Source organism: Harpia harpyja, chromosome 13, assembly GCF_026419915.1.
Source record: "Harpia harpyja isolate bHarHar1 chromosome 13, bHarHar1 primary haplotype, whole genome shotgun sequence".
NCBI classification, from domain to species: domain Eukaryota; kingdom Metazoa; phylum Chordata; class Aves; order Accipitriformes; family Accipitridae; genus Harpia; species Harpia harpyja.
The window spans coordinates 31,648,538-31,671,779 of record NC_068952.1 but is presented as its reverse complement, the minus strand read 5'-3'; the positions used below and the strand labels follow the sequence as shown (position 1 = coordinate 31,671,779).

General features: G+C 37.6%; 1 protein-coding gene across 2 annotated transcripts in view; it reads left to right on the top strand.

Annotated features, from left to right (window-relative positions):
* Window positions 1-23,242, top strand: part of FMN2 (formin 2) — a 164,867-nt gene that overhangs the window by 48,332 nt on the left and 93,293 nt on the right. The window contains exons 5-8 of one of the 2 annotated variants that reach the window (XM_052805703.1): window positions 4,068-4,100; window positions 7,342-9,140; window positions 10,208-10,352; window positions 22,916-23,003. In XM_052805703.1, coding sequence (XP_052661663.1) covers window positions 4,068-4,100; window positions 7,342-9,140; window positions 10,208-10,352; window positions 22,916-23,003 — 2,065 coding nt within the window. The remainder of the gene's footprint in view (window positions 1-4,067; window positions 4,101-7,341; window positions 9,141-10,207; window positions 10,353-22,915; window positions 23,004-23,242) is intronic. The other variant, XM_052805704.1, reaches the window with a different exon arrangement.

Sequence of the window (23,242 nt, the reverse complement as noted above, 5' to 3'; positions counted from 1 at the left end):
TTTCAATATTCAACTTTTTCTGAAGAGATCAATGATTTTTTTCTAATGTCCATGATACCAAAAACTTTTTTCTTAACATCTCAAAACCTAAAGCTCAGCTTTGATGATTTGATTGTGATTGATTTTATTTAATGTTCTTTCACCGCAAATGATACAGCTTTGCTTTTAATATAGCCATTGCACTTTCAAAGAGTTAGAGAAGCTGACTGACCTCCAGTCCCCTGCCTTCAGCATATTCGTGGATACATTTGTGAAGGCTCTGATTCCATTTCTCCAAACTTTTTCTGTCGTGAGTTGTAGGGTCATATTTCAGGGTAGTGAAGACTATTCATCCCTTTCTACAAAGATTTATTCTTACTGTGGATATTTTTTCTGCTTATTCCCTGCTGGAAGCCTGAAACAAAAGCAAAATGTGAACCTCCCATTTTGTGGTCTGGCTGAACTCTTGAATAAAAAGGGCAAGTACTGTGTAGAAGTATCATACTCTGGACAGTTGCTTATCAGGATGTGGCAAAGTTCACCTGGAAAATCATTAGCTTTTTTGATCTCCAGTACTGGTGATTAAAGGCATTCTGAGTCCTTCAAATTTAGATTATTAATATTCACATTTTGGGCAATAGAATCCTTACTGTCATTTCTAGCATAAATACTAGTATAGTTTCTGCACAGAAAGAACAGAGAAATAATAATAGAATGAGGTAGTTTGCACGGTGACTATTTCCCAGGCTGCCGGTCAATCTCAAGTTGAATCAAAAATCAAGAAAAGGCCTGGTGTGAAAAAGTTCAACTCCTTTCTCTAGTATGCCAATGTAGTAATGTTTGAGGTATGCCAGATTTTATTTTGTGTTTTAACAGAATAAGATGGGTAGTTGCTTTGGCCTGGATACACAGGAAAACTACCCAGACCTTTTAGACTCACAGTTAAAATACTGTAGGACAAACACAGGTGATAGAAGAAAGGAAGTTGATTCATCATGTGATAGTCATTTCACTAAACAGTCTAAATATTGAGCAGAAAATAAATCCAGAACAGTTTTTCTCCCAACTTTAAAGGAAATCTGGGACTCTTAAGGTACCTGTTCCCTATTGGAGTGCTGGCATAGGTGGCCAGGTTTTAGTTACCTCTTCATCTACTGAAAGACCCAAGCACTGCTAATTCTACTCTAGCAGTCTCTGCGATCAACAGCAGAACATCTAAGAAGACAGCAGAAATAGGAAAAATAAGGTTATTTTAAAATTAATAAAGTTGAACCTCTTTTTTTTTTTTTTTTCCCTATGCCCTTTCTCATTTACATACTTATTTTACACTGGGTGACAGAACAGTTAAACCAGTTTCTGGGCTAAATGAAGCTATGTGTAGGGGTAAGCCTTTTTTGAAGTCTTTATTGTTTACTGCTGTACTGTTTCATGCTTCTCCAATAATGATATTTGATATATGCTAGGAGAGAAACCCTCAAACTTGAGGGGGGGGGGTTGTTTGGTTTTTTTTTGTTTGGGGTTTTTTTTGGCTTTTTTTTTTTTTTAAATAAAGCAGGTCTAAAACTTTCTGGGCAATCAGGCTAAAAAAATGCTAATTGTGCAGGCTAAAAGTAATATTATGTAAGATGACAGTAATTATACTTAACTGCTCTGTAGCTCCTAGGGTGGTCAGTGGTTCTGTAAGATTTTATTTTATCTTTTCTTGTCTGTAGTCTACAAAATTCTTTTGAGGTTGCTATTGTAGCAGAACTTGAGGATAACCTAAGGTTGTATTTCAGCTCAGTTAAGAGTCTTACAACTTACAGAGAGAAAACTCTTTGAATCTTTTATGTATCTTAAGTTGGTTTTTGTTTTTTTGTTTTTTATGATTTACTACAATGGGAACTGTAAAGAACTGGGATCTTATCCTCTGAAATGCACTTAGCCCAGAGATAAGGAATTCAAACTGTTCAGGAACAGAAGCTTCAAGAGACTGAATCTGAACAAAACTGTTTTCTTCTGACTTCCAGCTTTACAAGTTGGCATTTATAGTGTGTGCATCTTTCTCCAAAGGTCCATGCTCCCTGCTGATCCTATGTTTGGTTTTTTGAACTATTTGAATCGCAATAATTATTGATTTCTGCATGTAATAATTTTTTTTTTTTGTCACCCATGATAGTTTAGGACAAAATCTCTTGGTTGGTTGGTTAGACATGTCCTAGCTCTTTAGTTTAGGAAGAACTAAATAGTCCAAATGCCAGCACAGTGCAGGCTGGTGTAATCCATCTGTTGCAGCGTGTCACTGAGTGGGAGAGTAGCTCACATCCACCAAATAAGTTTATCGCTTCAGGCAGGGCAGTGCACTACACTGTTTCTATTTCAGGGCTTGCTTGTTCAATGCTATCTTGGGGAGCTGTGCATCATTCTTCCTTGTGGTTGTAGGAAGAAAACATAGACTAGTGTGAAAACATATATCCTTTGTCCCCATACGTGCACCTTCAGTATAATAAAAGCTTCTCAAAAAAGATTTGATCTCGTAGTCTGAGGAAGAAACAAGTATCCAATACTAATTCTACTCCTTCAGCAGTTCTCCCTGATGCTGTTGGCAAGTCTGCCAGCTTTTGACTCAACTTCTACTACTGTAAAACTAAAATGCCGCAATGGGCTTTGAGGATTAAGTGAAATGTGAGAATTGATTAGATGGATGCTCTTTTGTTTGAATGTAAATCAAGTATCCATCAGCACTTCTCATTTGACAATCGCTGTAGCACTAAAAATGTCTGTTAAAATGTTGTGTCTCCTTTTCTTAGGGTTGATCTACAGCTGCAAGAAGTAGCTTTGAAAATGAGACAGCTTTAAAGAGAGAAACCTGAATAGAGATCACATTTCTCTGACTGAATTAAATTCTTACTGTGGCACTACTTTGTGCCATTCGGTGAGCGTGTGCATTCAAAAATTTTTCACTTTGCATAGAAAAGAGGCATTTATTAACAGAGCAGTTGGAAAGAGCATCCTTCCAAGTAACCGGACGCTGCTACTACCACCAGGTGTTGACTTGTTGGAAGACCTGAGGGGTCTTATTTTGCCATATTAATCCTGTTTAATTGTATGCTTCTATTCCCTGTGCATGCTTGCAATCAGATAGCAGCATAGACTCTGATTCATGAATTCTGATGTAGAGAAACTGAAAGGTTAAGGTTTTCGAAAAAAGCTGAGAAGTATAATCTTATCATCTAAATATGAATTCCACCCAGAGAGGAAATTTCATGACACTAAGTGACAAATTGCTTAAAATGATCAAACTGCTGATACAACTTGTTGGTTTGTAATAGTATAAGGCATTATCTTCTAAAACTAAACTGTAACATGTCTATATTTCAAATATTCCAAAACTACTGTTAAGAACTGCCATTCTATTTATTTTCATAAGAAAAAAGACATATCATGGCTGTTCATAAAGTGTATGAGTGAATGCAAGTAGAGATAGATATAGATAAATACAGAATATAGACACACATGTAGGGGGGGGTGTGTATATGTATACATATAGACTAGGGCTAACTTCCACAGACGTGCAGGGACTTTTCTGCCTGGAAATTTAGTTATAGAAGGGTCTGTAGGTTTCAGTCACTCATCTGAGAAACTAGGATGCCAGAGTCCATAGAGGAGGTAGCTGCAATCTGAGCTTTTACATGTTTGAAGATCCAGGGAGTGTTCTATCTGCATAGATCAGATGTATGTGGGACATCTGATGTGCACATGTGGAAAACATGACAAAATTGGAATGAATTGGATGTAATGTATGGGCTTTTGGTACATGTGCATATCCAAGCGTACAACCTTTATGTAGTAAAGCCAGTATTCCTAGATCAGTTGAATACTGTACACACGCAAACCTATCAGTGCAACATGAACACAGTCGGGCCAGCAGTCCCCGATTGAGCATCCAACTCATTGCACATGGAACGTGTACAACCTGTTTGAGAATTGCTGGGCACCGTTCTATAGCCATACACCTCTGGAAATTTTTTTCCTGCTCACATCTTTCACGCCCAAGTCACCTGGATAAAGCAAGGCTTAAGCTTCCACCTTTCTTTCTTTCTTTACAGAAAGAAGACTGTTCCACAGTACCTGGGTCCTGGGTAAGAACTCTAGGCAAGACAGAGTTCCCTCATATCTCTTTTAAACCCCGTAGGTTTCTGCTGTGGAATTGTCTTTTGGATTAAAAATGAACCTTCTTTCCATTATGTGTGGTTTCTTTTATCTGGGTCTTCTGGTTCTTGTCAACAGCTTTTGACCATCTTTTACATGTATGAAAAATTAAGTCTTGCCTTTCTTATTCTTCTAAGAAAACTGTCTAATTTTAATTTCTGATTGGACTTACATATATTTTAGATTTCCTTCCTTGTTGAGGATAGTGGAAACTTGCTGTGACTTATGTTTGTTTGATACAGACCTTTCTGGTCCAGGGGAAGATTTTAAACTTCTTGCTAAGGGAAAGGCAGAAATCTAATGAAACTAGTCTGAAGGCATCTTAAAAGTCAAAATGAAAAATATCTCTATTTATCTAAAATAATTACTGAAGCATGTAAATACCGGGGCTTTGTTTTATTTGTTTTTTAAACTAAATAAATTTTAAGTATGTAATTTCCTTTGGATAAATATCTCTGCATTCCCAGCAAAGTCTTGTTTGTTCATAACACGCTGTTTCTGTGAAAACCTGGATATATTGGTGATTGTCAGGTAACAACACAATAGCAAATCAGCAGGTTGTTTGAAATGCCATGTCTCAAGGACAGCAGAAAAATTGTTGTCATAGGGCATGGGGTAAAAAGTCCCTTTAATTCATAAATACATTTTTGTTTCTTGTCTGAATTACTTAATCATCTCACTTGATTGCCCATTTTTTTAAACTTTAAAAAATACTTCTTCTCTTGAAAGAAATTTCATGGTCTGCAGGGTAAATTCTCTTGTAAAACAGTGAATTCTAGGTTTTTCCTGTAGTTCAGGTAGAATTTCAGGATTCAAGGTTTACCTCTTTTTCTTGTGAAAAGTTGAATCCAATCTCCTGAGTAAATGAGTTTTTAAAACTGAACTGTTCTGAGATCAGCCATCATTAAGGCAAATCTATTCAGAACCAGTTAATATTGTGTCTAATCCTGTTCAGTTTATGAATGAATTTTCCAATTCAGATAGAATTGGGAAGCTGTATCTGTCATAAAACCCTTGGTGGAGTGTACTTACAGTGTAAATGGGAGCTTAGGAGAGTTACAGTCTGGGGAAACTGGAATTGTTCTCAAATAACTGAAAACTGGTGTGTGGCCTTAATAATCCTAGGAACGCATTTCCTTTGATAAAGTTGCCTTTTGAAGAATTGATAAGCCTTACTGTATTTGCAGGTGACTGGTAGGGGGGTAAGAGCAGATGAAACAAAGGGATAATAAATATTCTCTTTCTCCTTTATAATGAAGTTCTTCAACAAAACCGTTGCTGCTACAAAGTATTGAGTTATTATGGAAACCGAGTGGATTGAAGCACCATGAGTAGTCTGTAATAGAAGTGTCTTTTCCAGCCTTTTTCCTTGTTATAATACTGTTTGTTAGTATGTCTGCTGTGTTCATTCCTTCACCATTTGTTGAAAAACTCTTTTGATGTTCTGTTCTCTGTTTTACATTTTTCTTCAGTTTGGTAGGGAGACCTAGTTGTAATCCATAACTTTCAGTTCAAACTGCTGTTCCAGAAAGTTCAAACAATGTAGGGGATTGTAAGTTTTGAAGAAGGTGCTTCAAAATCAAACAATATTTGGTTTAACTGTAGTAGTTGCTGTTTTACTTCTGGGATTGCTTTAGGACAGCTGGGAAACTCCAAGATAAACATAAAATTGAAATTTTATGTTTGAAAACCGATTTTGTGCAGAAACTATTTTTTAAGTATTAATAAACATATATTTTATTAATAGTCCCCAGCTGGAAGTTACAACTTCATTTTCCAGAAAGAAAAATGACTTTTAAATATTTCATGTGTCAAAGGATGAGATGAAAAACATCATCTTCCTGAAACAAATCAAGGCAATTAGTATATCAGGTATTGTATGTTTATTTGTAGGCTTCTTTACAAGACCTGTAAAATCTGAATATTTGAAAGATTTCCTATGAAGTAAGCCTACAGTCTCATCCATTAAGCTTATGATTTTATAAAGGGGAACAAAAAGGCACTAAATAACTGCTTTGCTGTAACCACTTGGGAAACCTGTTGCATGACAAACTTAATTCAACTGAATACTTGAAGTGCTGACCAATATTCCAAATGGGGAAAAAAAAAAAAGTACTAAGTAGTAAATGCACGCAGCTAGAAAATAGTAAGTTCTTTATTAAAAGATTTTGTGTTGTAAAGTCATGTCTGTTCTATCTCCTGTTCAACTTTCCTGAATAAGCACAAATGGCTATTTTTGGACTAGGTTGCTTCTTTTGGTATCTTTTGATAAAAGCACATACCTATTAAATTTAGTAGAGTTTGTTACTGGCATTTATTTAAAAATGTAGGAATTACTGTGCTATTTAAGGTTAATGGTTCCTCTACTCAGTCTACAGCAGGCAGGATCAGATGCTTCAGAGAAAGATATAAAAAAATGTGGAAACTGTCAAATACAGAATAACCATTCCAGACAGGAAGCTTTTCTAACATTACACACAGTCTGTCACTTGGCAGAGGAGTTTCAAATTTGGGGTGGGAGGAAAGTTTTCCCTTAGTTTTGTCTTACTACTTTTCCTTCCCAAGCATGCTGACTGGAGAAAAGCATAATTACTCTGTTCTGAGATTAGTTGTTTTCATAAAGTGAACATTTGTTATGTTCTGCATTCCTAATCTGTATTGTATCATGCAGGTGTATATTGAAACCCCGTGGTCAGTAGTATGTTGAGTCTGTTATGCACAGTGCATCCCTTTTGAAGAAACACTTAACATATTTTCAGTTAACATAATTAAAGTAATGCAGTGCCCTTCCCACTGCCATGTCTGCGTATCCATGTGTACACAAACGCTTTCAGTACTTGTGCTCAGTGGTTGGTTGTTTTCTTGGTCAGGGTATGTGGGGGGAGGGAGGGAGGTGTTGCTGCTGATTTTTGCTTTTGCCAAATATAATCACAGTCTAAAACATGCTCGTATTGATGAAGGTAGTTTCGTACTGAAGCAAATCATTTTCCTAAACTATCTTCTTCCACTGTAAGATGCAGCTAGCCAAAATGATACCTCTGTTTTTAAAGGCTTGTTGTAGCTGGCTTATTTCTGAACCTCTGGAATACCAATATTCTTGATCTAAATTTAATTTTTTATATAGTGATGAATGTTATCTGTTTTATGCTTATTATTTATTTTCTTTCAAAGGATGATCTTGAGGTGAAATTTGAGGAGCGTGCCAGTGTCATCCAACAACTTGAGCAAACTATTGAGGATCTGAGGACCAAAATTGCAGAACTAGAGAAACAGTTCCCTGCTGCAGAGGTACAGACTTCTGGGAGGGAGCAGGAAAATGAGCACACGCACGCAATCTGCGGGGAACTCAGCTGTGTGACTCTTCAAACGAATGAAGAGGAGACCATACCCAGGACTGTGTCACAAGCAAGATCTGTACAAACGTCACCAACGGAGGATTATTTAACACACACAATGCCTTCAGCCAATGCACTGCCACAGCCACCCCCACCACCGCACTTAGAAGGGGGCAAAAGTGAAGAGCCAACTCAGAAATTGCCAGCTCTAGAACTACAGCCCAAGTTTTGTTCTGAAATCTCCTTAATTCTGTCACCGAAGCTAATCTCAGTGCCACTGGATGCAAGCCAATCAGAACAGAGTACACTGCAGTCACCTCTTCCAGGACCCAAAGTTAATTTGTCCCTTGCATTTGAAGGAGAGACTGAAATGCCAGCTTCCCATCAGCCTTTAAGTACTGTAGATGTGACTTGTAGTGAACATCCCCCTTCTTTGCCCCCGGAGCCCACATGTAGCATTCCCCCATCACTGCCAGCCACCGAACCAGCTGCTCCCCTGTCTGGAGAACAGGGCCCTTCCCTTGCGACTCCCATGTCCATAGCAGGAGTACCACCCCCACCAGCCCTGCCCAGCTCAGGACTCCCTCCTGCTGGCTCAGCAGTGCCACACCTGGACCACTCTTTGCCGGGCATCATGATGCCACCACTCCCCCCTCCTCCTCCTCCTTTTCCACCTTTGCCAAGTGGAGAGATACCAATACTGGCTCCAGCTGCTCCTCTCCCTTGTGCTGGAGTCGCACCACCACCTCTACCACCACCTTTGCCCGGAGCAGGAGTCCCACCCCCTCTGCCCAGTTGGGGCATCCTGCCTCCCCCTCCACCACCACCACCTTTACCTGGGGCTGGTGTCCCTCCCCCACCTCCTCCTCTGCCCGGCCTGGGAATGCCACCCCCACCCCCAGCACCACCTCTGCCTGGAGCAGGGCTGCCACCACCTCTTCCACTTCTGCCTGGTGCAGGTGTCCCCCCTCCACCTCCTCCACCTCCTCTGCCTGGTACAGGTGTCCCCCCTCTGCCTCCTCCACCTCCTCTGCCTGGTACAGGTGTCCCCCCTCCGCCTCCTCCACCTCCTCTGCCTGGTACAGGTGTCCCCCCTCCACCTCCTCTGCCTGGTGCAGGTATCCCCCCTCCACCTCCTCCACCTCCTCTGCCTGGTGCAGGTATCCCCCCTCCACCTCCTCCACCTCCTCTGCCTGGTACAGGTGTCCCCCCTCCACCTCCTCCACCTCCTCTGCCTGGTACAGGTGTCCCCCCTCCACCTCCTCCACCTCCTCTGCCTGGTACAGGTGTCCCCCCTCCACCTCCTCCACCTCCTCTGCCTGGTACAGGTGTCCCCCCTCCACCACCTTTGCCTGGTACAGGTGTCCCTCCACCACCCCCTCCTTTGCCTGGATTGGGGATGCCACCTCCAGCCCCACCACCTTTGCCTGGAGAAGCACCACCCCTTCCAGCGCCAGCCCAGGGCAGCACCTATCCAGCAGTCCCACAGGGCTGTGGGTTTCTTCCTCCTCCATTACCATCTGGTTTATTTGCAATGGGGATAAATCAGGAGAAAGGGAGCAGGAAACATGTGATAGAACCTTCTCGGCCAATGAAGCCTCTTTACTGGACAAGAATTCAGCTCCACAGTAAAAGGTAAGTTGTAGAGTTGTGAAGAGAGCGGTGTTTTCACTTTATGGCTGTCCTGATAGTGTTGTGTGTTATGAGCAAAAGTCTTTATTTACTGCTAGGCAGGTCTTTGAGAGAACCTAAGTGCAAACAGGATTTTATTTGTAGTTGGATATGTAAATGAGGTGCCCATTTTCTTTAAAGCACAAACTCTGAGTAGCATTATTTGTACACAAAAGCTCTTTGAAGGTAGTGTTTTCAGCTGTCCTTTGGGATACATACCACGTGTTGATCAGAGATCTGGGGGTGACTGTGTGCCACTAAGCGTTCCGTGAGATGTTTTTTATAATGTCGTATTTGTGCTTCCCCTCAACTTTCAAATAACGTTGGTCTTTCACTGGAGCAGCTTGCAAGTTTTGGTAGTGTCTTCCCTCTAGATGAATGTATGCTGAACGCATTTTATCCTCCTCTTTCCTTTCTCCAGTGACCTAGAAATCCTGTTTTCTTCCACCTTGTACACTCACCAGGCAGATTCAAACTGCAATTTATTTGTATGGCAGCATAAAGCTATTCTGGTAGCCCTTACTTTGATATGACTTTGATATACTTGTTTTTGGTTGTTGATGCTTTTTGTTTGTTTGTAAAATATCGTTCTTGGTCATGAAAAGAAGTTTCCTTATTAATCTTTTCTTTACGTCTCTGAGTACTGATTGTAAAACCCTTCTGCTGTTATTTAATGATGAGTTTCTTCTTTCTTTTCAAGTTCTTGCCACTGTCACACAGGTGGTCTGCAGATAACTGTCTATTTCTACTTCTCTTTGTGTCCATGTCTGTATGTTTTATAGCCTATGTACAGCCTATTTATATTCCTGTGTATGTAAAGTGGGTGAATATAAATGAGCCTGACCATTATCCTGTGTAAACAAAGAAGCAAAGATGTATGGGGGACAATCAACAGTATATCTTATCAAAATGCTGCTAGTAGAAGTTAGGCAACAACTTTTAAATTGCTGCTATTTTATTTTCTTCATTCCTCCATTTATGACCTTATTTAGTTTGACATTGCCCTACATAGGTCTTTTGCTTAACTTTAGAGATTCTAGTGCTTCACTTGTGTGGGAAAAAATTGAAGAGCCTTCCATAGATTATCATGAGTTTGAAGAACTGTTTTCTAAAACAGCTGTTAAAGAGAGGAAGAAACCCATTTCGGACACCATTACAAAAACAAAGACTAAACAAGTGAGTATGCATTTAATTTCAGATCTTTTCTAGGCTGGTTTTCACACAAAGACAGATTTTTGCATGCAGCTGAGATGAATTTTGCCTGATGTAAAATTGTTACCATATATATTTACACTATGTGGAAATATAAGAAAAGGAGAGAATGTAGGATGGGTTTCAAAGCTATATGTGTTAAGGACTGAAGATTTCTTTTTTATAAATTACTTTTCAGGTATCTGTTTTCTTAAAAATATCTTTGCTTTATCTGCTTTGAAATTAACAAAAATAAAACTAAAATAATTAGGTGCATATATGATGCTTTGAAATTGACTGCACATGTGCAATAAGTAGTATATAAATTATTCTGATTAATTTTATAAATTAAATACAGTTGCATATGAATTACCATGACTTCAGAGAAAAATTATGTTTAAGAACCTAAGTCCTAATGTTATACCAATAATAACAGTTCTAAGTTTGTGCTGTGTTCATATATATATATATATATAGTGAATATGAAGTTTATGCATACAATAAATGACAAGCACAGTTGGGAAAATCCAGCATTAATCAAACTGGTTTCTTGAAATGGAATGGTGTACAATAAAATAAAAATAGGAAGCAGATTTTAAATGTAGAAGTTTAAACCCTGGGATAAGTGAATCTAAACGTTTAGGTGACTAGAGAGCTGTAATCTTCTTGTTATCTGTGTGAAAATCATATTGTGGTGGTATGATAAGTAATTTGCAATTAAACTTTCAGGCTACAGAGGAGAATGTTCTTACATAGAATCCTAAACAGCAGTTAAAGTTCTTGGTTTATCTCACCTTCACATTCCTGTACTCAATTCCAGACTAGGCTGTTCTTTCCATCATCTTTTAACATACAAGTTAATGCTATAGAAGAGTTTTTTCCACGCTGGGTATACAGTGGGAGTCTTCAAAATCTCCATGCAGTAGATCTTATGTTTGAATATGACCTTTCCATCTAGTAGTTCTGGAGATCTTGCCCCCACAGACACATTTTGGTCAGCAATATAAACGTGCAGGTGCTCTTTATGGTGCTGGCAACCTGCTGCAGGCAACAGAACTGGTAGTGAAGTTAGGATGATTATTCCAAGGTGTTGGATAAAACCTTTATCTGGACAGATTGGAAGGATACTGCAGCCACACTCGTGGCTGTTCATCATGTACGTGTGTGCTGCACTAGGCTGTACTAGCTGGGATGGGAGGAAAAGTAGCAGTGCTGCTGCTACCTTGCTGTCCTGCAATAAATCTCGAAAGTGCAAGACCTTTGCTCTTCTCCCCTCCTTCTAGAAAAAGCCCTTTTTAATGGTTATCCTTAACTAAATTAGTATGATAGCTCTTTAAGTAAAAAAAGGAGTGCAAAGGTATATCTGATGCTTTGCCTATGAACTGTTGGTCCATTCACGTTTCATGAGGTTTGGTGATACAAATCTCTAAACAGAGTAGAAATGATGACTGTTTAATTCTGTGTCGTGAACAGTGGTTCAAGACAGACAGCGATTATGAAGAAACATTAGATGTGGATTTTAATACTGAGTATTTATTTTTCTTGCAATGCCAAAAATTTAGATACATTGTCAATAAATAAATAAAATGTAGATAAAACTAAATGAAAATCACCAATTGTTCTTAATTTATTTGAAAAGAACAAGTAGTTTATGACAAATTTCCACACAGAAGTTTAAATCATTCTAAGTAGGTGCTGTCATCTAGAACGACCATTCCTGTGGGCCACCTAAATTGACAGAAGAGAATCCCCTGTGTGTTTCTCTTCCTCTGGTGATCAAACAAATTTACTGCTCTCCAAAAGAGAGAGAAATTGCCTGATGGAGAAGTCTGATTTGTTGAATTGTAGTATCTGGGGGGAAAGATCAACCAAACAGATAATCACAGGCCTTCATTAGAACTACAATTAGAGCTATCATTTATTGCAGATGTCAAAGTTAAATGTTCATGTGTGCAAGTCCAGTTTGGGCTTTTCAGAGTATTGATATGAGACAACTGAAGTAGAACAGCTTCACAAATACATTCTACATATGCCTTCTTAGCAGTTTGGAATGCAGGCCTTCATTTTTTAAATTCTCTTCATTTATACCGCAGTAAACACTTGGATAATGAAGTCCATCCATATTTAGCAGAAGAAACAGTTATTTGGGGAAAGCATGGCTGTAATTCCACAAGGATGTTTTTATAGGAATCACCAAGTGCTGTTTAAGTGGTTACTAACTTACATGGCTTCTATGATAGTTACGGGTGTTGTAAAGATCTTAAAAATGGTGTTTCTGTAGTGATTTTTACAGGGGACGTGTTATGCAAAGCAGATGTATTCTATCACCTGTTGAGCTACAGAGGAGTGTTGTACAGAACAGAACCAGGACCCGCAAAGCTCACTCTGCTGCTTTCCAGAAACACTCTAGTCTGGCAATTGGTTTTCCTCCTTGCATTGATGTGCGGGTGTGCTGAGCGGATGTATTGCTTAGATGGATTGGATGTAAAGTACTAGCTACACTGGAAATGGTAGTCAGGAAAAAATGCCCAGATAACTTTCAAATGCATAAAAAATTTGGTACTCTGTAAACATCTGATTTTAATAAAACAATGTTTTTATTGTAAGCTGAAATAAAAATGTATTTACAGAGGAGGCCACATGGCAGGGGAAATTCTAGCTAATCTGAAGAAAGATTTGATAGTCTGGGGATGTTTTAGTCTCGGTGAAAGATTAATTATTTTGGAGTATGCTGCTGTTCTGCCCACAGAGCTATTTATGCTATATGCCATAGAGTATATGCATATGTTTGCTTGTGTATGTGTATAGCTATGAATGATATAATTATTTCTAAGTGGTGACCCTTTTTTAAATGGTTAAATTATCTATATTGTTGTAGGCTGGTTTGGGGTTTTTTTGAGTTAACGATTGAGCTAATTTCCCCCTACCCAGGTATTGGTTCTAATCATTTTTTCCTTGGCGTGATCATCTGCAAATAACTTAATACAATATAAATCTATAATGTTTTAAACAAACCAATATTACACCTAGCACTGAATGAAGGCCACATTAAACTCCATTCCAGAACTTTAAAGAAAGAAAAAAAATGAAGTGTTAATATTTATTTGTGAATGCAACTGATTTTATTCTTACTGTCTCTCATTTGGTGCTACAGCAAAAGCTGTGATTTATTTTGCTCTGTTAATATGTATATGTCAAATTCTCAGCTGCTGTAAATGTGTGCAGGCTCACTCAATGAGAATGCCTACTAAATCTTCAAAGAAAGTCCTTTATGGGCTATATTATAGGTGGGGCTGCCATTGCTACCTATTAAAGCGGTCTGGCTTTCATTATAAGTCCTTGTTATAACTGCCAAAATTTAGCTCTTTAGGCTGCAAGTTTTGTTGGGTTGTCCCCCCACACACACCCCCACCCCCACCTCCCCCACCTCGGGTGTCTCCTTCATTTTGCCAATGTTAAGAAAGAAAACAAAGTCTGGTTTTGCTCATGTCCACGTAGTTTCATAGACTTGAAATATGGAAAAATGTTATCAGATACATGTCTTGCTGGTTGTGTAAGGGGTTTCTTAAATTTTGCCACTCTGCAGGCTATATCTTAGTTCCTATTGCTCAGGAGAGACTTTGGGTGTAATTCTGAAGATTTTTTCCTAACCTTGTACTGGCAGGTTGGAAAACAGGGGTCAAGAGGAGAGAGGCAAAGAAGATTAAGATGAGTAACTGGGGAGGGAGTGAAGAACTGAGGAGATCTGACAGGTGGAAATATAAAGCATAATAGGTCTAATTCTGTGTCACCTCTTATTCTGTGCAAAGTAATTTCTCTCAGAAACTTGTTGTGAGCCTGGGGTATTCTTGACTGGGATGTTCCTTTCAGCAAATAGTGGATCTCATCAAACCTATGATGTTTGACCCAAGTAGAGGCTGAAACTCGCTCTTGGAGTGTCTTGTTCAGCCATGCCATGTAGTTACAATACTAGTTTTTGTTATGTGGCTGGATAGCATTTTTCATAGGACCCTTTCCATAGCTAGCATGGACTGTGTGGGATGAGCATAGTTTATAATGATTACTTAGGAAATGAAGTTGTTACCTAAGTAAAAAGCACTTTTACCAGTTGTTGCAGCACTTAAAAAAATGTAATTAGTGAAGCAGAAAGAAAAAAGATAGTCTTATGACTAAGGCCACATACTGAAGAATGACGGTAAATGCAATATTAAAAATATACTTACATGGCGAACACTGGCCAGTGTGCACTGAATGGGTTCAGTGGAAAAATGATACGTAATCAGAAAATCTTGATATCACTGTCAGCATAAATGTACAGAAGGGGCTGAGCTGACTTGCATAGATTGTTTTCCTAACTTTTGAACAGTCATCTTACAAGCTTTACTGATAATCCTCTGACTGTGTTTTTGGAAAATAATATACATGTAACTGCAATGAACTTTTCAAGAGCAGACCATGTGTTTATAATCTATCATGTAAACGAAATAAAAATGTTAAAGATATTCTCATACAGAAAGTCCACTATTAATCTATTGACATTAAGATTTTAATCTCCCCCTTCCACCCCAGAAAATAAATAATAGGTTACTAAAGTTTCATTCTGTTTCAGAAGTCTTAGATGCAAACAAGATGTATCAATAAAACTGCTTAGTTAAAGATTTCAGCATTTTTGAATTTTTAACTTGAAGATCTGGTAATAGAATACCCCTAGAAATAAAATGCCACATAAAATAAGTATAAATTGGTAAATAAGGTAAATGCCATATTGAGTTAACAGATAAAAGTTTATTCACTAACAAGGAATGACAAAGGGAAGAATAATTTTCTGAAAAGGAGGGTTTATTCCCTGTGCAAACACTGGAGGCACTGTCTTAAGGAACTTTCTGTATCCACACTTACTGATCTATTACCCGTGTCAAGGCACAACCATTTGCTAGGAGTTTATGTACTCTCCAGAGATACAGTTGGGGTTCTGCTGCCCCCACAGACAGGAATTTTAGAGGACTTGACTGATACATTGGTTTTATTTATACAAGCAAATAATTAATAATGTCATGAAGTTATTTATGAAATCAAATTATATCTCACTTATTTGGCTTCTAAGAATAATTTCTTTTATGAGATGCTGTATGAATGTGATCTCTGTTTTTACCTCTCATTCTCTTCTTTATATGGCTTATTGCATGTGTTGTTATTATATTATTTGTTTTGTAACTGTATCTACAAAGTTCTCTGTTGCAATACAGTTTTACCTCATTGCATCTATGTATCAAATATCTCTACCTGTTCAGGCTTTCCAGGTTGATGTTCTCTATTAACCACATGAATTTCTCACTCTTGTTTTCTTCCTGCTTCCTTTTCTTCAGATCATGTATTTGCAAGTTTAAAAACAAACACGTGAGCTTGGCATCTGACAATCTTGCAAACTCATCTTGTGACCTAAGAGCTCTCTGGGTTTCTCTGTTTTGTTCATGTATCCTCACTAGCACTGAGAGGTTCTGCTGATGTAACAGCCTGTTTTAAATGATGTTGCTACTGCTTACGGATTCTGTATGGGCACGAAAGGTTATGTTCGTTTCTTAACCAGAGGAGCCTGTAGAGTGTCTGACAATGGCCTCATTGTGGTTCTCTATGCTCTGGAAGACCTCTGCAGGGAAAGGTCTTACTGAAAGTTTGTTCAAATAAAAAGAAAAATAGGCTTTGGGTTGGAGCGAGTGAGCTGAGCTGCAGCTGTTCTGAGACTTAAAGCTGCATATCTAAAAAGCATAACCCAGATCTTGAATCCCAGCAGAGATATAACTGCCGCCCTGGGCTGTGTACAACTCTTGGAGTACCTGACTCTGTCGAGTAGAGGCATCTTAGTTACAGCCATCTTTCCAGGGAGGTTGGCGATCTCACATTTCCATAGCCAGTAGTTTTACACCTTTCAAATACTTTCTTCTCCATCTCTCCATGGTGCTTCTGACTCTCTCAGTGAGAGGGCTCAGTGCAGTGGATACTGTAGCATTGAATGACATCAAGGGAAGAAGAAAGGAAGAAAATATGGAGATAGCAATATGCATTTCTTCTCCCATCTCTCTGTCCACACTGAATTTGCTAAAGAGGCAAGCAATGCTTTTTAGTACAGCAGTTTTTAAATCTGATCAAGAAAACTCAAATTGCTTCAGAATTAGATGTGCATATGGATTGGATTTGTTTCACCTAGAAATTAGAGTTATGGACAGTGGTCATGATGATTTAGTAAAAAAATCACTAACTTAAGTGTGAATGTACTTGTCTGTACTACTATATCAGATCCTAAGTGAGTTACAGGTTAAACAGATATTTACTGTCAGCATGAAAATCAAGATTTTAAGATTAAGTTATTTTTTTATTTGTAGAGAAGTATTGATTTTGCAGATTTTTCCTTACGGCGGTATTTTGTTACTTAGTGCTGATTTCAGTACAAACAGCAAGAAGAAAAAAGTTGTTATATTCCTTTGGAGTAGGTACAGTGAATAATGTCATACTTTTGATTGTAACCGTATGTCCCCCTTTAAAACTGGGAACACTAAAGCTTTTACAGCATGGTTGGTTGTTTTTTGGTTTGGTTTTTTTTGTTTGTTTGGTTGGTTTTTTTGTTAGTTGTTAATATCTCCTACTAGATATCATAGTGGGTTCTCACCTTTCTTTGGGAGTTTTTTGGTTTGGGTTTTTTGTTTTTTTGTTTTGGTTTTTTTTTGCATTCTTTACCCTTTCCAAAGCCCCCTGCTTCTTCCATGTCTGTCTCCCTGGTTTGATGTGCTAACTTTTTATAAAGTAATTAAGACTGTTAATTTCAAATGTATTTGGGCATGCAATATGTTTTGCAAGAGTTTGCAAAAAATGTGTGTAATTACATGCCTAATTTGAGTACCCAGTGACAAGATCGCTCATAGTAGTTGGGCTGATCACCTGCTGAGTGCATTGCAGACCATGCATGAAAATTCTGGCTTTTATACAGAGTTTCTAAGGAAATTTTAGCGGGTGGGGGGGGTATTTTTGTTAAAGAGTTTATATTGTAGCATCTGAACATGCATTTCCATTACTAACCCACAAAGGCATTTTGACAGTTACAAACATAAGATCTAAAAACATAGAAACTAAACTTCAGGTACCCTGGTCCTTTAGCTGATGAAAGAAGGAATAACTATAATTGTGGTACATAACAATGAGCTCAACTCTCAAAGAGGAGCTTTAGGTACCTATTTTTAAGCTAAAGAATTTAAACTTTGCTATTTATCTCCATCCCCTACTCCAGTCCTTAAAGTTAGAATATTGTTGTTATTTTTTATTAAGAGACATTTTACTGTTTTTCAGCCTCCTGTTGAGGAATACAATGCTTATCTAACTTAGTACTGTATATCTGAATGTAAGCAATCTAACGCTTACATCTACTGTCAGAAGTGAGGAATATTAACTGGGGTAGCAATCTTTTAATAAAAGATTACTTCTACAGTAATAATGTTGTTCATTTCAAACAACACTATTTTAGTGATAAAAGGGCATAAAAGGGCATGAACTGTTTCTCATGCATATCATTAAAAGCCTTATTTATGAAAGCACAGTAGGGTAATAGATAAAATGAATGAAAGGTAAATATTAAGTTTAATCTTTAGCCTCAAGCATAAAGTTACAGCATCCACAACTTGGCAGACACGGCTTCTTGGCTGCACTACTTTGCATAACATGTCAACAACTTGTGTCTAGAAGTATATGACAAAGAGAATTTTGAAACCTTAGGTATCTCCTTATAGATTATGAGAACCTTCAGTAGGGAAGGTAACCAGTTAGTTTGCAGAGGGGATTTCAGATTTGATTAGGGTAGGAGACGGAGAGGTGCTCCAAATTACACTTTACGATTGATGTTCTGTGGTAAAAGTTGTGTTCAGTTAAATCATTATGTGCCATCAGCACAGATAAGCTGTTAGACAGCCAGGACTGGATGTTGGGTTTGGGGGTTTGGTTTTCTTTTTGTAAGTATTAAGTAGAATGTACCAAAATGACCTCACTAGTTGAAGTAGTCCCTGTTTCTGTTCTCACAATTGCCATTACTAGCCAGAAGTCACTTCTGGATTTACCTTTAAAAAACAAACAAACAAATAAAAAAAAAAAAAAACAAACAAAAAAACCCCCAACCTAAACCACACACAAACCCCCTCACTCATAAGAGCATAATATTATTATGTTATATCTGTAAGAAGACAAGGTTATACACGTGAAAGATATGATGGGTCCAGCTCTGTGATTGCCAGTTTTACATTTGGAATACACTTCAATTTGCAGAGATTTGTTTTCACAATGCCTAGTAAGAAGTTGACTGCATTACTATCTTGATCCTGTTTCTTAACATCTTGTTTGGAACTTTAGAGTTTCTGCATCCTCTCTGCAAGAGTTACAAGCTATAGGCCTTTGTACAGTGGAGTTTCCTGCATGTGACTTTTTGTAATGTACAGTAGTTTTTCTTAACCAGTGAGAGCCTTGGGAAAATTTTCCTTAATGCTGGCAGTCAAAATCAGAACCAGAGAGCAAGAATCATTGCAAAATTCCATGCATTAACTAAATATTATTCTGGGGAAAGGGAATCTTCATATTTTTGCTTAGGGGTTCTCATCAAACATGTGTCTTGCATTACCTTTCACTAAATATCTCTTAGACTGTGTTTGCTTGTGTTAAACAATCAGGATCAAATTTGGCACGTAGTTTGTTTACTGCTTAACAATGAGGACCACTCAACAATTAGAAAGTTTGTCCTAGACTTCAGGCTGCAGATAATATCTCTAGCTTCCTTTTTATTTATTTTTTTTTAAATTTGTTTAAAGCAGAGTTTCAGAATCCAAACTAAAAAGGAGCTGTGTATTGTGTCTGAGGCTTTAGATCTTGTAGAGATTGGATTTATCAAACTTTTGTTGTTCTGCCTTTAAATGGCGTCATTCGTCTGTAGCCTGTAGGCCCAGACTATGCAGCTGATTTATTTTATTGTTTCATTTTTAAATGTGGGAATTGCTTTAGGCATTTATGCTAATATTCATATTTTCTGAATTAGTGTTGTATTGTTACAGCCATTCTATTGGAGGAAACTATAGTATTCATGCAATTGACTGAAATAGGAATGAAATGCGTAGTAGAGATTAGTATAAAAGTTGACATAAAACCTACATTTTAAATAAAGCCAGACAAAACTGGTAGCTGCTACATAAAAATGCTTTATCTGTTGCTGTTCTGCACCTATTCACCTGGCAGTCATGCTCTTCAGTACTCTTTCAATGTCGTTGTGGTTCAGAATTTTGGCAGCAAAGACAACCTATTCTTCACAGGGACAATGCCTTTTTTTTTTTTTTTTTTTTTCCCCATCTACTCTGATCACTGGCTGAATGTGTCACTCAGTAAATAATTATTCTCCTGCCCATCAGCTCACTTTCAGAAAAAGCAGCTTCTTTTTCCTGCTAACTTTTAGGCCAGATTCCTTTTAGAGCGCAGGACTTCGAAGGGATTTACTAGGCCCCTAAAATCTGGTCATATAGCATTGATGGGAACCATACCCCCTAAGAAATCATGTTCTAGCCTGCATCATAACAACATAGTTAATTTATTTGGTTCTTTTTTCCTCTAGTGTTGGTCCCCTTGCTGTATTTGTAGACCTGATCTCGGTAGCTCTCTGAGCTTTAGATTACTGGTGGGTGGTAGAAACAGTGATTTTGCCATTTGAAGCGAATCTAGTAGTATATGGGTGCTGCCATCATTAGAAATGGGAGAGTCCCAGGAACAGACTCCAGCTCATCCTTGCTCTTTGGGCCTCCAAGAGAGAGCAGTGTAGTTCCACTTCCTTTGGAAAGGTCAAGTTGTCGACCCTTCCTTGGACCTGGGTATGTTCACACCTGAAAGCAGCTGTAACATTGTTTTGAGGAAGACCACTTAACAAAGCTATTTTACTCTGTTTTCTTCTTTTGTTTTGTTTTACTTCTGGCCAACATAGTAGCCTGTATCAGTTCCAGTTCTTATTTCATTTTTGCAGATTATGAGTGACAAGAAATGTACACACTTACTCCAGATGAGCTCTTGCCACTTTGTGTGACTATTGTTATTTCCTTATAGGACTTTTGGAATGGGTTTGCATTCCTTTTTTACTTCACTTTTTTTGCCAGCTTTGGGATAGTGTTCCTGTTCAAAACAAAGGCAACAAAGGACTCCCTCTATATGTTGATGACAGCAACAAGCTTAAGTTATTCTATTATTGTAAGATGTTTCAGACTTGAGCAAATGCAATACTGGTGGGGGCTGGAATCAACAGTTTCTCCAACATCTTCCATATCAAATTCAGTCTTGTCAGTGTTGTTGGAGTGGATAGATTTAAGGAGAAGGTTTCAAACTTTTATTGTGTAACATACCACATTGTTTCTTTGTGTTGCTCTGCCTTTTCTGGAAATATGGTTTGGTAGCAACACCAGTTAAAGAGTTTCTGGGTTTTTTTGAAATTTTGTACCCACTTTTTTTTTTCTGATAGAACGCAAAATACTTGTTTGGTTGTTATAAGAGACATCCATTGTAATGTAGTTGTTAGACTCAATCCATACCTTGCTACCCAAGATCTGTTTTATTTTGTAAACCTTTTGTAGCTGCAAAGAAGTAAATAGATAATAGCTTCTTTTTACAAGAAGAAAATCTCATATTATTTGTCCCAGCTTTATCTCAGTTTGAGGATTAAATGAGATTTATGTTCCATTTAAAAAACATTTAGAGTGATTATAGCCTATTAGAAGGATAGTGTGGGATATCCTAATTATATTTTTCTGAATTATGTTTTCGCTTTGAATTCAGAAAATCTGACTATCATATCCTATTTCAGTCCATTTGACTTCAGTTTTAAATTCCTAATAATATATTACATGGATTAGACAATTGCATAGGAATTTCATTCTAATTTCTGACAGATGACATCAATAGCGATGCCTTGAATTTAGGTCTTTAACCTTGTGAATGGTAGTTATGACATACTTGGTTTCTAATGTTAAAATTTTCAGTTCATGAGCAGAATGTTGTATTTTCACTTCACTGTAACTAGTTAGGAATCCATAAGGAAAGGAGGATGAAATACCTTCATAATTGATAGTTATGAAGGTTTAAGGGGGGGGGGGGGACCAAACAAAAAACAATTGGCCAGCCAGTCACATCCTCAGAAAGCCTATACTGCAAGCACTGTTTGTTTGTAAAGTTCCCTTTCCCAAGCAGTCCCAGTGACAGAGGTCTGGGTCAGGCTTTTACTTCTTATCTTCGACTGTTGCTCAAACATCAACATACAAACCTGTGTCTAAAAACTTAAATGATTTGAAGTTGGCCACAGGGCAAACATCTTGTGGGTACTTTTACGCTTTTTTAAGATGTGAATTGAATCATGACTTTCTTTACTCTGGCTAAATTATTTCTACTTTTTCTAATCTCGTTTCTGCTAACTAATTTCTAAATAATTTTGCCAGTGGGGTTGTAGATGATACAGCACCTTGGTGCTAAGATAGGAGCTGTGTAACTTGAAAACATATGTATATGCTTCCTGACTGCAATGTAAAAAGAACTTGAACTTACAGTTCTAATTATCTGGCTTTTCTTCTTTCCTCCAAGTGATTCACAAAGGTTTTCTTCAGAGTGTTTAGTACAGTGTAAAACTCAGCAACCTGAGTAGATTAAATATTAACCTCTTCCATCTACATAATGGTTGTAGCCCTGCATTGAAAAGTACTTCATCTAGATTCACATCGTTTTACAGATAAGGGTCTTTTCCTGGCATTACTTGCTTCTCATACCAATGGTATAAAATTTACAGTAAGTTGAATTCAAACAGCTTAGAGCCCTGTGGAACACAGTCTGTGAATTACTTGTTGCTTTTATGCTTGCAAAGCAAATATGTACAAAAGTGTATTTTAGTGGCTAATTTTAACCCCCTACAGCAAGATGTTTTGATGGCTTGATTTTTGTTTTTTTGTTTGTTTTTTTACTTTAAAAACAAAAAAGCTTTGAGGCCTTTTATATTCCCTAAAAGTAATCAAAGAAAATCCCAATATGTACGTGGTTATTTTGCTTTTTAAATAAAATTCATATTGGCGCCTACTACGTCAAACATTCAAATAAAATACAAATTCTCACAGTTTTAGCTTACATCAAAGATGGAAATCATTGTGTGGTTTTGGAAACCAAAGCAATTCCAAGATAGACACAGTTGGAATTTTTTTTATATGACAGCCTGTTTCATACACTTAGTAACATCAGTGCGAAGTTGAAAGTGTGCATCCTAATGAAGGAAGAAGTCTAAGGGAACTTTTATAGTGACTCTTTTAGGATTAAGATTCAACTAGGTGACACAGTTACTTACACTTGTGATGGATTTATGCAGCAGAAGTAAACTTTAATAAAATTACTTATTTTTAGATATATATATAGACTACAAGGTACTATTTCTTGAATTTGTCATTAGTAATGTGAAATATCTTGTAGATTTTCCTGCAGATTAATACTAATAGTTGGGTTTCTTTTGGCAGGTTGTCAAGTTGTTAAGTAACAAAAGATCTCAAGCTGTTGGAATATTAATGTCTAGCCTTCATTTAGACATGAGGGACATTCAGCATGGTAAGTGAAATAAGTATTGTTGATTCTAGCTCAGATCACATCATTAATAATTTGGAAATGCTAATTATTTCTATCTTTTGATAAGTAAAATAAACTAATAAGAGGCTTTTTTTACACTCTATTTTTCTGATAAAAGAGCTTGTTATGGCACTTATTTTCCCCTGTCTAGTAACATATTCCCTTGTCCTGTATAGAAAATAAAACTGTTTATTTGCAGAATTGCCATCTATAGTTTTTGG